The following is a 14,219-nucleotide window of genomic DNA, read 5'->3' as shown; positions in this document are numbered from 1 at the left end:
GTATTTAGCCATCCAGTTGTTATGAAAGATGTGTAAGAGAAAGTGAAAATTGGTAAATTCATATAAGGTCTGTGCAAAATAATCATTCATTCATTCATTCATTGACACTCTGAACGATGTACCCTGCAATCTGCAAACCCTCATGCTTACTTAGTCAAGAAGGAATGAGATGAATCTGCTTTTATGGATGGAGAGTTTCAGTGACACATCCATAGTGAGTTGCAAACTGAAATGTTGCTTGTACAACAAGCTGCAGGTGGCTGACACACATCTCAAGAATCATAGGCACTTGGTAACTGAAATTTTCATTTTGCCCTGCATTGAGGTTGCAGCAGCTGGCACATTTCAATTTTGGCTTTTTTAAAAGCCAGATCATCTCCTGGATTGGTCCTCTTTGATGTAGAATAATGTACAGCGGAAACTCGATTATCCGATGGGTGAGCACTGCTTCATTCAGATAATCGATTATTCAGAAAATCGATTAAATGCCTTTCCTCTGGGGCTTGGAGTTTTAAAGTCTGCTCCCTATTCAGGAGCCTGCAGCATTGCATAGCACGCGAAACCCCACCCCCAACCTGGTCCAACACCACCCTCACCCCCAGCACAAAGCACACGAGCACCACCCCGCCCTCTAGCACAATGTGCTTGAGCCCCCACCCTCAACACAGCCCTCCACTGCTGCCCCAGCCCCCATTCACCCTCGGCCCCTCTCCGGGGCATCTGGATTACACACCAACAACAAGACTGCTGCTGTCTTTGGGGGGATAAGTCTCCAAATAGCGCACAGGCACACACACACAGCCACACACTCAACCTTTTACTGCAAATTTTTGACAGGTTCCATGTTTGCCCTGTACAGGACAATGTTGGAGAGATTATTCCTGGGAATCCTGGGGAGAGTGGGTGGAGAGGTTAGGATACACCCCTCTGTATAACTCCAGGGAAAGTGTGGGGAGAGAGAGAGGACGGGAGGTCAGCCATTTGGAGATGGTGCCTCTTTAATCACAGTAAACAAAAGACGCGATTGCTGCTGGAAACACGTCTTTGATGTAATGTTTCTATCGGGACCTTGAACTCCTTCAGATAATCCGATATTCAGATAATTGAAGTTTCCCTGTAGTTCCCAAAAGACCCTCTGTGGACATGGCTTCCTGCTTCAGCAGTCATCGCCGTAATTCCATAGCACGTTAGACAATAGGTGCAGGAGTAGGCCATTCTGCCCTTTGAGCCTGCACCAACATTCAATATGATCATGGCTGATCATCCTTAATTAGTATCCTGTTCTTGCCTTATCTCCATAACCCTTGATTCCACTTTCCTTGAGAGCTCTATCCAACTCTTCTTTTAAATGAATCCAGAGACTGGCCCTCCACTGCCCTCTGGGGCAGAGCATTCCACACAGCCACCACTCTGGGTGAAGAAGTTTCTCCTCATCTCTGTCCTAAATGGTCTACCCCGTATTTTTAGCATCTAAACCTGACCTGCCCTGCCTTGCTTTCCTGGTCTCTGCGGAAACCGTTTTTTCCAGCAGAAGTTTGTAAGTGAATAGGACAGTATTTCAACATCAAACCACTCTGTGGAAACTGTTCAAACTTGTAATCAATTATAGAAAGCCTCCGTAAACAGCTACAATCGTACCAGCAGCCAGAAGAAGTAAGTTAGCAACAAATCTGAAGTAGGCCATGATTCCTTCAACTACTATTAATGGTGGATTCTTCATTTGATATAACATATTTGTCTGTGGTGCATACCAGTTTGCACGATGACCTGATTGCTCTATATGCTGTCAAGGTCTATTCTCAATCAACCAAGCTTGCCTGTCTTCTAGTAATCTAATTATTTAGACTGCACCTTCGTTTTTGTTTAACTAACCTAATTGTTTTTACTTTGATTAATGTTCCCTAAATGTTCTGTAATGACACTTGATCCACTTCATTCCCTCGAGCCAGATACAGCCGTACACATTGGGTCAGAAACAGCTGATCAAGAAAATTGTGCTAAACAGGCTTCAGAGGTTCACTGTGGCTTTTCCAGCCTCTATTAGGATTGCAAAGTTTTTGTTGTCACTACTGTATAGATTTGGCACCTCCTGTAACATTCAGTTTGTTCATATATCTTTCCTACTAGTTTGTGAACTCTGGAATACGCCCAGAGGTGTAATGGCAAAATATAAATTTTTTTAAAATCGTTTTGAGATAATAGAGGAGATGAATTGCCTAAACAGTGTTACAGTGTTGATAGGAGAAAGTGAGGACTGCAGATGCTGGAGATCAGAGCTGAAAATGTGTTGCTGGAAAAGCGCAGCAGGTCAGGCAGCATCCAAGGAACAGGAGAATTGACGTTTTGGGCATGAGCCCTTCTTCAATGATTCTTGAAGAAGGGCTCATGCCCGACACGCCGATTCTCCTGCTCCTTTGATGCTGCCTGACCTACTCCACTCTTAGTGTTGATAGTAGAGAATGGCAAGATTACTTTGTTTTAACCTTCTTCACGGAAGAAGAACATTTGATGTTAAAACTTTAGTCTCTTTGGATATTTGTTAGTCAAGCAGAGAAACTTACAGTCATGAGTATCTAAAAGTTTTCTAACAGATTTATGAGATTAGCCAGGCTTAGATGTGTTTCATTGAGAATATTAAACAAAATGGTTAAGAAAATTGGGATATCTTTCTTGTAATCTTGCAAAGGCTTCTTTTCTTGAGAAGGTTAATGCCAGCAGTTCGAAAGATTACACCATAAATTAGAAAGGCGAGCATTGAATCGATTTATATGTCAATGAATTTAATGTCCAATTGAAAGTTGCTAAAGCCCAGTATACTCAGAAAAGTAAGCAAACACTGAACATTTGAGGACAATTCATTAAAGTCACTGTGTATTGTGAAAGGGAGTTAATGCAAAAATACATACTTGTTTCTGAAGAAATGGATTTGATTAAACTAATAGCTTTTCCTTTATGCTCCTTCCTTGTATTTCTGACTAATCTGATCCATTTCACAGGGGAAAGGGAAGAATGAATTTTCCCAATGTTATTTTGGACCACAGAAACAATTCAAAGTTGTTAAGCTGTCACCAGCCACTGGATACAGCTTTAAGTTAGCAGCCATAAATGAACTTGGGATGAGGTGAGTGCATCTCAAAAGAAAGACATGATTTTCATATACTATTAATAGTCTGTAATCAGTGTTAAGTACTGGTCCAAACCTGGCCTGAATAGTAATATGCTAATAAGACTATTCAAAAATCAATCATTTGGATGATTAATCAGAACTGAATATACAGAGTAGAATAGATGCTTGGAGATAGTCTGTGTTAGGACTGGAAAATTGTAAATAAGTGAAATCTAAGGGGATGTGAACAATTACCAGCAATTAGCTCAAGAAGAAAGTAAACTTCTTGTTATCTTCAGATGCAGATAGGAGAGGGCCAAAAACTGAGGTGCAGAAATGAAGACAAATGGAAGTTTACATTTTCTTAAACCACACCCCCCCGCCCCTTCTCTTTCCCACGTTTGATTAAAAAAGAAGACCCGTACTTGTATTGATCCTCTCCCAAAGTGAGGTGTGTGCATCTTGGCTGTAGATGTAGTTGAAGGATATTTGCTGGCAACTGCTGAAAAATTCCTAACTGGCATTCCCTGCATTGATCCTTCTCGTTCTGTAAACAGATCAAAAGATATTCCCACTGGAACTAATTCCAGGTGTGGCATAGGATATAGAATCTGCAAAACAATTGCCATGAAGAGCCAGAAGAATCCTTGAGGCAGTTGCACTTTTTTTTAAAAGTGTGTTGTGGGATCAGCAAGATTTTATGACTAGTTCTGTAAATTTGCCTTTATATGCAAGTTACGATCTAGCAACTCTTTGAAGTTCCTTATCCATAGCCACATGTTGGCTCAGTGGTTAGCACTGCTGCCTCACTACGCCACTGACCCAGGTTCAATTCCACCCTTGGACAACTGTCTGTGTGGAGTGTGCACGTTCTCCCTGTGACAACACCGTAGGGGTTCTATGACTCTATAAGTTTAATTATGATCTATGGAATTGGGAATCAGGGTCAAGAGCTAACATGAACCTTTCCTCTTTTTCTGTTATACCTAGGCTGGTATCCATTTATATACCCAACAGATAAAAATTAGTCTGAAGTTGTGCTGCAAGGTCGTCATCATTCATGATCTGGATGAAATTGATTAATCCATGTTCTAAATTTGTTAAATGTAGATTAATCAAAACATTGTGCGTTAACTACCCTTATTGTTTCTTATGTATTGTATTAGAGTGAATTCTGATTTACAATTTTACATAAATCAAACAAAGCAAGCAGTCCAACATTTACATGTCTGGCCTTTATGACCAGAGTTGTGAAACTTGAAAGGGTTCAGAAAAGATTTACAAGCATGTTGCCAGGGTTAGAGGATTTGAGGTATAGGGAGAGGTTGAATACGCTAGAGCTGTTTTCCCTGGAACATTGGAGGCTGAGGGGTGACCTTATAGAGGTTTATAAAATCATGAGGGGCATGGATAGGATAAATAGGCAAAGACTTTTCCCTGGGGTGGGGGAGTCCAGTACTAGAGGGCATAGGTTTAGGGTGAGAGGGGAAAGATATAAAGAGACCGAAGGGGCAACATTTTCACGTATGAGCTGCCAGAGGAAGTGGTAGAAGCTGGTACAATTGCAACATTTAAAAGGCATCTGGATGGGTATATGAATAGGAAGGGTTTGGAGGGATTTGGGCCACATGCTGTCACGTGGGACTAGACTGGGTTGGGATATCTGATCGGCATGGGCGAGTTGGACTGAAGGGTCTGTTTCCATACTGTACATCCCTATGACTCTATATTGCCTGTTCCAAGGCCACCCGCTACTTGCGTTTGGAAGACGCATGTATTACTTCCAAATGAGGAGAATAAAAATTCCTTGATCTTTCAATAGCATGGTTTTTTTCTTACACCACCAGCGTATTCAGTAAATGTCGCCAGCAGTATTATGAGAAAGCATAGTATAAATGTAAAAGCAAAATTATTCTCTTACATTCTGGCTCTATCCCTTTTCAAATATATTTCTCCTGACATTTCTGTGTCTATCACTTGTGCTCAAACGCATCTCAAAGCAAGGATCATGTAAGTTGATGTGATTGGATATTTTGAAAATGCCTTTTCAAGTAAGGACAGATGAGGTCAGTGGTCAGTTTACTTATTGGTTACTGGACAGGATTTATATCAGGGAGCAATGTCGTTAATAATGTCTTCATGGTTCAACACTTGCTCCATTCTAACACACTTAAAACAATTACATGAGGTAAGAAATTTTAAAATGGGTGATTTTTTAAGGACAGAGTTTTAAGAGATTTTTCTTAGTCTGAGGGTTATGCAACTTTGGAACATTATGCTTCAGAAGGTAGTGGGGACAGGTTCATTAAATATTTTTAGTTAGAGGAGTGGACATGATCTATATGGACATCAGTATGGTGTTCGACAAGGTTTCTCATGGTAAACTGATTAGCAAGGTTAGATCACATGGAATACAAGGAGATCTAGCCATTTGGATACAGAACTGGCTCCAGGGTAGAATAAAGGGTGGTGGTGGAGCGTTGCTTTTCAGTCTGGAGGCCTTTAACCAGCGATGTGCCACAAGGATCGGTGCTGGGTCAATTGCTTTTTATCATTTATATAAATGCTACAGATGTGAATATAAAAGGTACGGTAAATTTGAGGTGTAGTGAATAGCGAAGAGTACAGTGGGACCTTGATTAGATGGGTCAGTGTGCCAAGGAGTGGCAGATGAAGTTTCATTTAGATAGATATGAGGTGCTGCATTTTGGAAAGGCAGATCAGGGCAGGACTTACGTACTTAACAATAAGGTCCTGGAGAGTGTTGCTGAACAACGAGACCTTGGAGAGCAGGTTCATAGTTCCTTGCAAGTAGAGGAGCTGGAAGACTGGATAGTGAAGAAGGCATTTGTTATGCTTGCCTTTATTGGTCAGTGCATTGAGTCCAGGAGTTTGGAGGTAATGTTGCTGCTGTACAGGACATTGGTTAGGCCACTTTTGGAATATTGTGTGCAATTCTGGTCTCCATGCTATAGAAAGGATATTGTGAAACTTGAAAGGATTCAGAAAAGATTTGCAAGAATGTTGCCAGGGTTGGAGGGTTTAAGCTACAGGGAGAGTCTAAATATGCTGGGGATATTTTCTCTGGAGGACTAGAGGCTGAGGGGTGACCTTGTAGAGGTTTAGATTAGATTATTTACAATGTGGAAACAGGCCCTTTGGCCCAACAAGTCCACACCAACCCGCCGAAGCACTCCCACCCAAACCCATTCGCCTATGTTTATCCCTACACCTAACACTACGGGCAATTTAGCATGGCTAATTCACCTAACCTGCACATTTTTGGACTGTGGGAGGAAACTCGTGCAGACACTGGGAGAATGTGCAAACTCCACACAGTCAGTTGCCTGAGGTGGGAATTGAACTCAGGTCTCTGGCGCTGTGAGGCAGCAGTGCTAACCACTGTGCCACCGTTTATAAGATCATAAGGGGCAGGAATAGGGTGAATAACCAAGGTCTCTTCCATGGGCTGGCTGATTCCAGAACTAGAAGGCATAGGTTTAAGGTGAGATTTTAAAAAGATGTAAGGGGCAACTTCTCCATGCAGAGGGTAGTGCATGTATGGAATGAGCTGCCAGAGGAAATGGTGGAGGTTGGTACAATTACAACATTTTAAAAACATCTAGATGAATAGGAAAGGTTTTGGAGGGACAAGGGCCAAATGCTGGCAAATGGAACCTAGATTAATTTAGGATATTTGGTCAACATGGAGTTGGACCATAGGGTCTGTGTCCATGCTGTACAGCTCTATGATTCCATGTATGGAATCTTGTTACAGGGAAATCAAGAGTTATCGATCAGGGATGGATGGGAATATGGAATCTGAAACTCCAACAGATCAGTCGTGACCTTATTGAAGGTGGGACTACCTTTAAGGGCGGCACGGTGGCACAGTGGTTAGCACTGCTGCCTCACAGTGCCAGAGACCCGGGTTCAATTTCTGCCTCAGGCAACTGACTGTGTGGAGTTTGCACATTCTCCCCATGTCTGCGTGAGTTTCCTCCGGGTGCTCCGGTTTCCTCCCACAGTCCAAAAAATGTGCAGGTTAGGTGAATTGGCCATGCTAAATTGCCCGTAGTGTCCGGTGTAGGGATAAACATAGGCGCATGGGTCTGGGTGGGAGCGCTTCGGTGGGTCGGTGTGGACTTATTGGGCCGAAGGGCCTGTTTCCACATTGTAAGTAATCTAATCTAAATGATTATGTCTGTTACTCTTTTGTATGTTTGTATGAAATGCTTTTAACTCGGCCAGAAATTGAGAGAGACATCAAATGTCAAATAGTTATGATGTGTACTGTTAAAAATGTAATACTTTCCCCAACAGTGATTTCAGTGAAGAGGTGCTTTTCTACACAACTGGCAGTATCCCTCCAACACCAACAAGTCCTCAGCTTGTTAAAGCTGGCGTCACATGGCTGTCATTATATTGGAACAAGCCTTCGGGAACCTTATCTGATGAAGGCATCAGTTACATTTTAGAAATGGAAGATGAAACATCAGTAAGTTGATTATTTATCATCGGACACTTCTGGAGAAATTCAGGTCTGGCAAAATTTGTGAAGAGAGAAACAGGCTTAATGGTTTGAGTCCAATATGACTATATCAGACTTGAAATGTGAACTCTGTCCCTGTCTCCGTGGACACTGACAGACTTGCTGAGTTTCTCCAGCACTTGGTGATAGTTTCAGATATTCAACATCTGCCGGACTTGCTTTTATTTGATTACTTATCATACCTGAATGATGACATTTGAATAAGAGATCAAAGGTGGTTTGGTGAGGTGTTCTTTTACCAATTGGGACTCGCTTCAAACTTAAACCTAAATAGAATAAAGATTCCTCCCCTCTGGCATCGAAGCTTAACTATTCAAATATATAGTGATTAGAACAGAAATTTCCTAGTGAGAAGGAAAAAAAAAATCTCCCTTTTTAAACTTTGGAGCCAGTACTCCACTTATGATGTAAAGACCAGTTGTGTCATATGTAAGTGGTTACCTCTGAAGTTATTTGTTGTCTGGGCCTCTGCTTTATTCTAGCCACTGAGGGCTGAGATCTCAGCTTGTCTGTTCCCATAAGCAATTGTAACTTCTGTGCTTTGAGTACTGACAGCAAAATAAAGAGAACAAATTTAGATATGACAAGAACTGGATTGTATTCTGTTGTAGAACTAATCCCTTTGGAACAAATTCTGTCGAAGTAAATGGAAGCTGTGCAATATCTCTTGGGATAACTTGAGGATGACACTGGGTGATAAAAATGTTCTTAATTACCATTTGTTTCACCTTGAGCAAAAAATTCATCTAAGTCCTCCCAAATCAACCCAGAGAATAATCCCACTTGGGTTAGAGAATAATGTGTTCGTTTTGGATGTTATCATATTGTCCCAACAAATAACTGGTAGTTCATGAACTATTTTCTAATCCTGAGTATTTGTCTCTTGTACCAGAAGCACACTTCGATCAAAACATTCAAACTCACTATGCCAAAATAGAACATTGTCAAATCTCTACTCTAAAAGACTATGCTTAATGAACTAGCTTTTGTTTCTCACAAATTTTCATGACTATCTAAAATTTTTCCTTTAGGGATATGGATTTAAACCAAAATATGATGGTGAGGATCTTGCATGTACAATTAAAAACCTTAGAAGAAAAAGTACGTATAAATTCAGGGTAAGTATGTTGGAAAGATTTATGTTCTTAGTTGATTTGTAGAGAATTAATAACTACTTCTGCTCCTTCTTATAGCAACTCCTACCAGGAGATTTATTGTCAAGGTACATTGTTCTTCTGTTTTGCAATATTCCCTCACATCCTAAATGATGTGTATAACTGAAAATCATAATCATTAAGCAATGTACACTTATAATGAAATATTAAATGATGATGTTGAATGCAGGATATTCTTGTTGACTATTTATAACAAACAACTGAAATCAGTTTTTTTGCTGAGCAAATTGAATAAGACAGATACTATTTATAAAATTTATATTAGGCAATGTTTGAGCAGCTGTGTTGGAGCATCCAGTCTTATGGAGATGTCAATACATTTGACATATTAGTAGGCTTCATAACATATCACCTTCAACTGCCATCAGAAATATAGTCAGCATTTACCATAATAAGGGACAAGTTACAAGTCTAGCTTCTTGACATCACTCTGATGTGCTTTTGCTTAGCTACATTGCTTACTGATGAATATAAATGCCTGATTGTATAAAGTAGAGAAAATTGAAAAAGGAAAATACCAGTTGGTGAAAACATATTTGGTGGCCTATAAACAACTTGTACCAGTGTTTGCTGCCCTTTGCTGTTTCTTAGCCCCATTGTCTTCCCTTGATTTTCCGATGTGAGATCCCTCTTGCTGTATCTATTGCATCCTTTATTGAAGGTGCTGCCACGTGTCATTTTCTTTTTGCTTATCACCCTTAATGGTGAATGCCCTTGAGCATTCAATTCCCATCCATGGTCACCCTGCAGTTACACCTGTCATGTCAAATGATCATACTTGATACTTCCTTTTGTGTCATTTAATTCTTCTACCATATTGAAAATCTTGCATCCATCCAGGCAGACTGCTTTTAATTCTGTTGTCATCTTATTTTTGCAACTTCTGGTCTTATCAAGCTAGCAATAAGGGAACTGATACTTTGCCTTGTTCCATCTCTTTAATATATTGCAACTTCCCTCAGTTGATCCAGCACTGCCACGATTTAATATTATTTGGTTTATGAAGCACTGTATAGTGCAGGTTTGGAGACATTGGGAGATTTTGCTAGCTACTTTGCACACCAGATCACCAACTACTGCTTGGAAACATACAGAGAAGGTGTCAGTTGCATTTCTTGAGGGGTTAATGGGAAGTAGCAATGGAAAAAATGGAAATTTGTGCAAATTGGACCTGCCTGGTAACAGATTTAAAAACAGCAATGCCATTGATTCTCCTCAGCCTTGGATTATAGATGTGCCAGGGTGAGACTGCTTAAAATATATGGACTCTTGACACAAGAATGTGGGAAATCTGGGGTAATAATTTTAAAAGATGCTTTGAGGAAGGATTAAATTCATACTTCACCATACAGGTGACTCATTGTGTAGAAATAAAAACCAGTGCTGGCTCATTGTGCCTTTTCTGGAGACTGAAAATCCAAGAGAAAATTTACTTTAGTATTTCTAAAGATATTCTAAAGCAGAAGAATATAACATAACTAAAAACATTCTCAAATGAAATGCCCCCTAATGTAACCGGTTAAATGCCAGGCTTTGTCCCTTTGGTCACTTGATGTAATGTTGTATGTTATAGGTAATTGCTTACAATTCAGAAGGGAAGAGCAACCCTGGTGAAGTCATGGAGTTTACCACCTATCCAGACAAACCTGGATCACCATCTAAACCTTCGGTGAAGGGGAAAATTCATGCTCACAATTTTAAAATTATCTGGGGTATGATGCTTACTCAGATTAACTATACATAATAACTGATTCCATCAGATACAGTGGAACCTTGAATATCCACCAAAAGAGAATGGGCCTTTATGGCGATAATTAAATCTCCATATCAGCCAATCTAATTCCTTTTCAGCTGTTCTACCATATGGTGATCTGCTTTCTACTAACAAGATCACATCCAGTGGAGCAGTTGATCTGTTGGTTGTCTCAATCCATTTGTGACAACGTTGCCCCTTTAATAAGGTTATGTTGTCCTTGGCTTCTTTCAAGAGGGATCATAAAGGCAGAGGTGCTGATTTGTCTGGAAATACTTAATTAGAACAATGGCAGGGGACTGGCAAGTTCTCCGAAATCAGGTTTTTTTTCTAGGTTGGATTAGAGTGGTGTTGAAAAAGCACAGCAGTTCAGACAGCATCAAAGCAGCAGGAAAATCTGTCTGAACTGCTGTGCTTTTCCAGCACAACTCTAATCCAGAATCTGGTTTCTAGCATCTGCAGTAATTGTTTTTACCTTTTTTTCTAGCTTGGTTTGTTTTAGCAAGCAGTCAGAAAGTACTGGGGATCTAGAGAAGCAGTTACTGTGAAAAGAGGTTCCATTCTTTAACAGAGGTTTCTTGCTTGAACTTTCTCTCTGAAACCTCTCCTGCCTGTAAGAACCTGTGTTTGAATTTACCTTTTATGATTATGCGATGTTGCAGAAATTTGAACAGCTTCATTAAGTTGTTGTAAAGTCAGTTGGGTTATCAAATAAGTTGTTGTTCTAAATTCTGTCATCTTTTGTTCGTTTTTCATCCTTAGTATTTAAATTATGTTTTGTTTAAAGCTGAGTGATTTGATCAGCTGCATCACTCCTAGAGTATCCACTCTACATCTGTCTTAAAAAAAAGTTAGGGTCTGGGCTACCTTCTTAAAATGTTTTGAGGGGGTCTGGCCTGGTCTGTAACAGATTACCAAGTTCTTCAGGATCTCCAGGGGTTGCAGGACAGCCTGAGCAGAGTGGAAAACTGGATCTGGTGTACAGGGCCCTCCTGGTCAGAAAGGTAGGCAGGGTGATGTTGGATTCACAGGACAGCCAGGAAAGCCGGGCCTTCCTGGAATTAATGGAAGGCCAGGACCGATTGGTCCAATGGGTCCTGAAAGTCACGCGGGCTCTTGTGGCATGCTTGGTCCAGAAGGTCCACCAGATCTGCAAAAATTGGAATTCCAGGGCATCTTGGTGAGATTGGACCCACTGAAGAACCTGGTATTCCAGGAAAACCTGTGACCCTGGACCAAATGGAGCACCAGGCACACCTGTACCTCCAGGTCCACAGGGTCCATCTGGTACACCAGGGGCAGATGTAATGTGGATATTCCAGCAGTGCTGCAGCTGGTCAAACCACTCCGCTTTAAACAAAACCGAATTTATTTAAACACTCTGAATGAAAAACTAAAAAAAGAAAACCGAATTTAAAATAGCAACTTATTTGATAACCCAGCTGACTCTATTGCAACTTAAGCTGTTCCAATTCCTGCAACATCCCATAAACACACCCCTTGGCAAAAGGTAAATTCACATACAAGTTCTTACAGGCAGTAGAAGTTTCAGAGAGAAAGTTCAGGCAAGAAATATCTGTTGAAAGATGGAACCTCTTCACTGTAGCTGCTTCTGTAGATCCGCAGCAGTTTTTGACTGCCTGCTAAAACAAACCAAACTAGAAAAAGAAATCCTGAACTGGGAGAACTGACCAGTCCCCTGCCATTGTTCTATTTAACCATTTTCAAGCAAATCGATACCTCTGCCTTGACAAACCCACTTGAAAAAAGTCACGGATAACATAACCTTGTTAAAGGGGCAGCAGCGTCACAAGTTACATTGGCTTAGAACTTCATACTGGCCTTCCCAAGGCCTGAATGATCTGGTCAGATTACTTTACTGACACTGTCTGCAATTTCTCAAATAAGAACTGACCACATGTAGTACACGTAGTAGCACCATCATGAATCAACATGAAATCATCCCAGAGAGCTGTAGTCTTTAAAATTAAAATAGAGCTTGCCTATTTAAAGTGTTGCTGAATAGAGAATGTTTTCGAAATGTAATGCCAGGTATTTAAATAATGAATTGCTGCAAGAGCTGACAGGATTGTTCCAAGTGTAGTCATTCTCCTACAATTGTTCTTCCCTATAGGATTGTGTCATAGAAGATGCATATTTAGTAGGCTTTGAGTCACTGACAAGTTCCAAAAGTTGAAGTTGCTTGAAATGCATGGAAAGATTGAATATGGAAGATTATTGACAAATTAACTTTTCCAGATGCAATTGGTCTTTCTGATAAGTGTGGACCAGTGCAGATGGAGCACTGCTTAATAGGGAGTGACAGCCCAGTGGTATTATAGCTGGACTGTTCATTCAGAGACACAGGTAATGTTCTGGGGATCCAGGTTCAAATTCCACCACAGCAGATGGAATTCAATAAAAATCTAGAATTAAGAGTCTAATTATGATGCAGTAGTCCATTGTCTATTGTCATAAAAATCTTTCTGGTTCACTAATGTCCTTTAGGAAGACAAACTGCCTCCTTATCTGGTCTGGTCTTATATGTGACTCCAGACCCACAGCAATGAGATTGACTCTTAACTACCCTCTGGGCAATTAGGGATGGACAGTAAGTGCTGGTCCAGCCAGCGATGCCTCATCCTGTAAATGAATATTTAGGAAAAGAATGAACAGAAATATTATTAACCACTGCTCATTGAATTCAACCAGTTATGTCACTGACACTTTTTTCTTGAAAGATCTCCAGTTGGTATCACTCTTCCTTTCCCATAGCCCTGTAAAACTTTCAGTGTTTTCATATTTATTCTACTCCCTTTTGAAAGGGAGTTTATGGTGAGGTGATGACCTAGTGGTAGTATTACTGGACTGTTAATTTTGGGGACCCGGGTTCAAATCCTGCCATGGCAGATGGTGGAATTTGAATTAAATTTTAAAAATTAAAATCATTTGAATCAAGAGCCTAATTAAGACCTCAAATCCATTGTCAATTGTTGAAAAAGCCCATCTGTTTCACTAAGGTCCTTTAGGGAATGAAACAGCCATCCTGTACCTGACCTGGCCTATGGATGACTGCAAACCCACAGCCATGTGGTTAACTTTTAACTGCACTCTGCCACTTAGGGATTAGTAATACATGCTGGCCTAGCCAGAGACATCATCATTCTGTGAATGAATTTCTAAAAATATATCAAATCTGCTTCCGCTACTCTTTCAGACAGTACATTCTCCATCATCACAGATAATTGAGGTTCCACTGTATATGAAATCAACTACAAAAGATGTAAAATACACTCAGCGCTATCAAATTCTTTTAACAAACCCAGTTTTCTAAGTTTGTGCGCTTACAAAATTAGGTGTCTGATCTTGTCATCATTAGTTCACTTCTTCTCTTTCCAGATCCACCTAAGGACAATGGAGGATCAGCAGTTACAAAGTATGTGGTTGAGATGTCAGTCGGTGTTAATGGTAAGACATTGTCAAATACAGCAAAGGTTTTCTTTGAACTTGTGTTTTGGCATATGTGTTTGATTTGGTTCAAATATCAAGCGCCTCAGGGATACTTGTTAATGGTGATGCAGATGCATTGTCTATGAAGAGGGGGAGATGGTGACACATTGTGATGGATCTGTG

General features: G+C 40.5%; 1 protein-coding gene across 3 annotated transcripts in view; it reads left to right on the top strand.

Moving 5' to 3' along the window:
• Positions 1-14,219, top strand: part of fndc3a (fibronectin type III domain containing 3A) — a 212,714-nt gene that overhangs the window by 147,302 nt on the left and 51,193 nt on the right. For all 3 annotated transcript variants that reach the window (XM_072584555.1, XM_072584554.1, XM_072584556.1), the window contains 5 exons: positions 2,997-3,121; positions 7,430-7,604; positions 8,690-8,776; positions 10,407-10,545; positions 13,986-14,054. In XM_072584555.1, coding sequence (XP_072440656.1) covers positions 2,997-3,121; positions 7,430-7,604; positions 8,690-8,776; positions 10,407-10,545; positions 13,986-14,054 — 595 coding nt within the window. The remainder of the gene's footprint in view (positions 1-2,996; positions 3,122-7,429; positions 7,605-8,689; positions 8,777-10,406; positions 10,546-13,985; positions 14,055-14,219) is intronic.

Source organism: Chiloscyllium punctatum, chromosome 15, assembly GCF_047496795.1.
Source record: "Chiloscyllium punctatum isolate Juve2018m chromosome 15, sChiPun1.3, whole genome shotgun sequence".
NCBI classification, from domain to species: domain Eukaryota; kingdom Metazoa; phylum Chordata; class Chondrichthyes; order Orectolobiformes; family Hemiscylliidae; genus Chiloscyllium; species Chiloscyllium punctatum.
The sequence above is the reverse complement of the archived record's forward strand: the minus strand, read 5'-3'. Positions and strand labels throughout refer to the sequence as shown.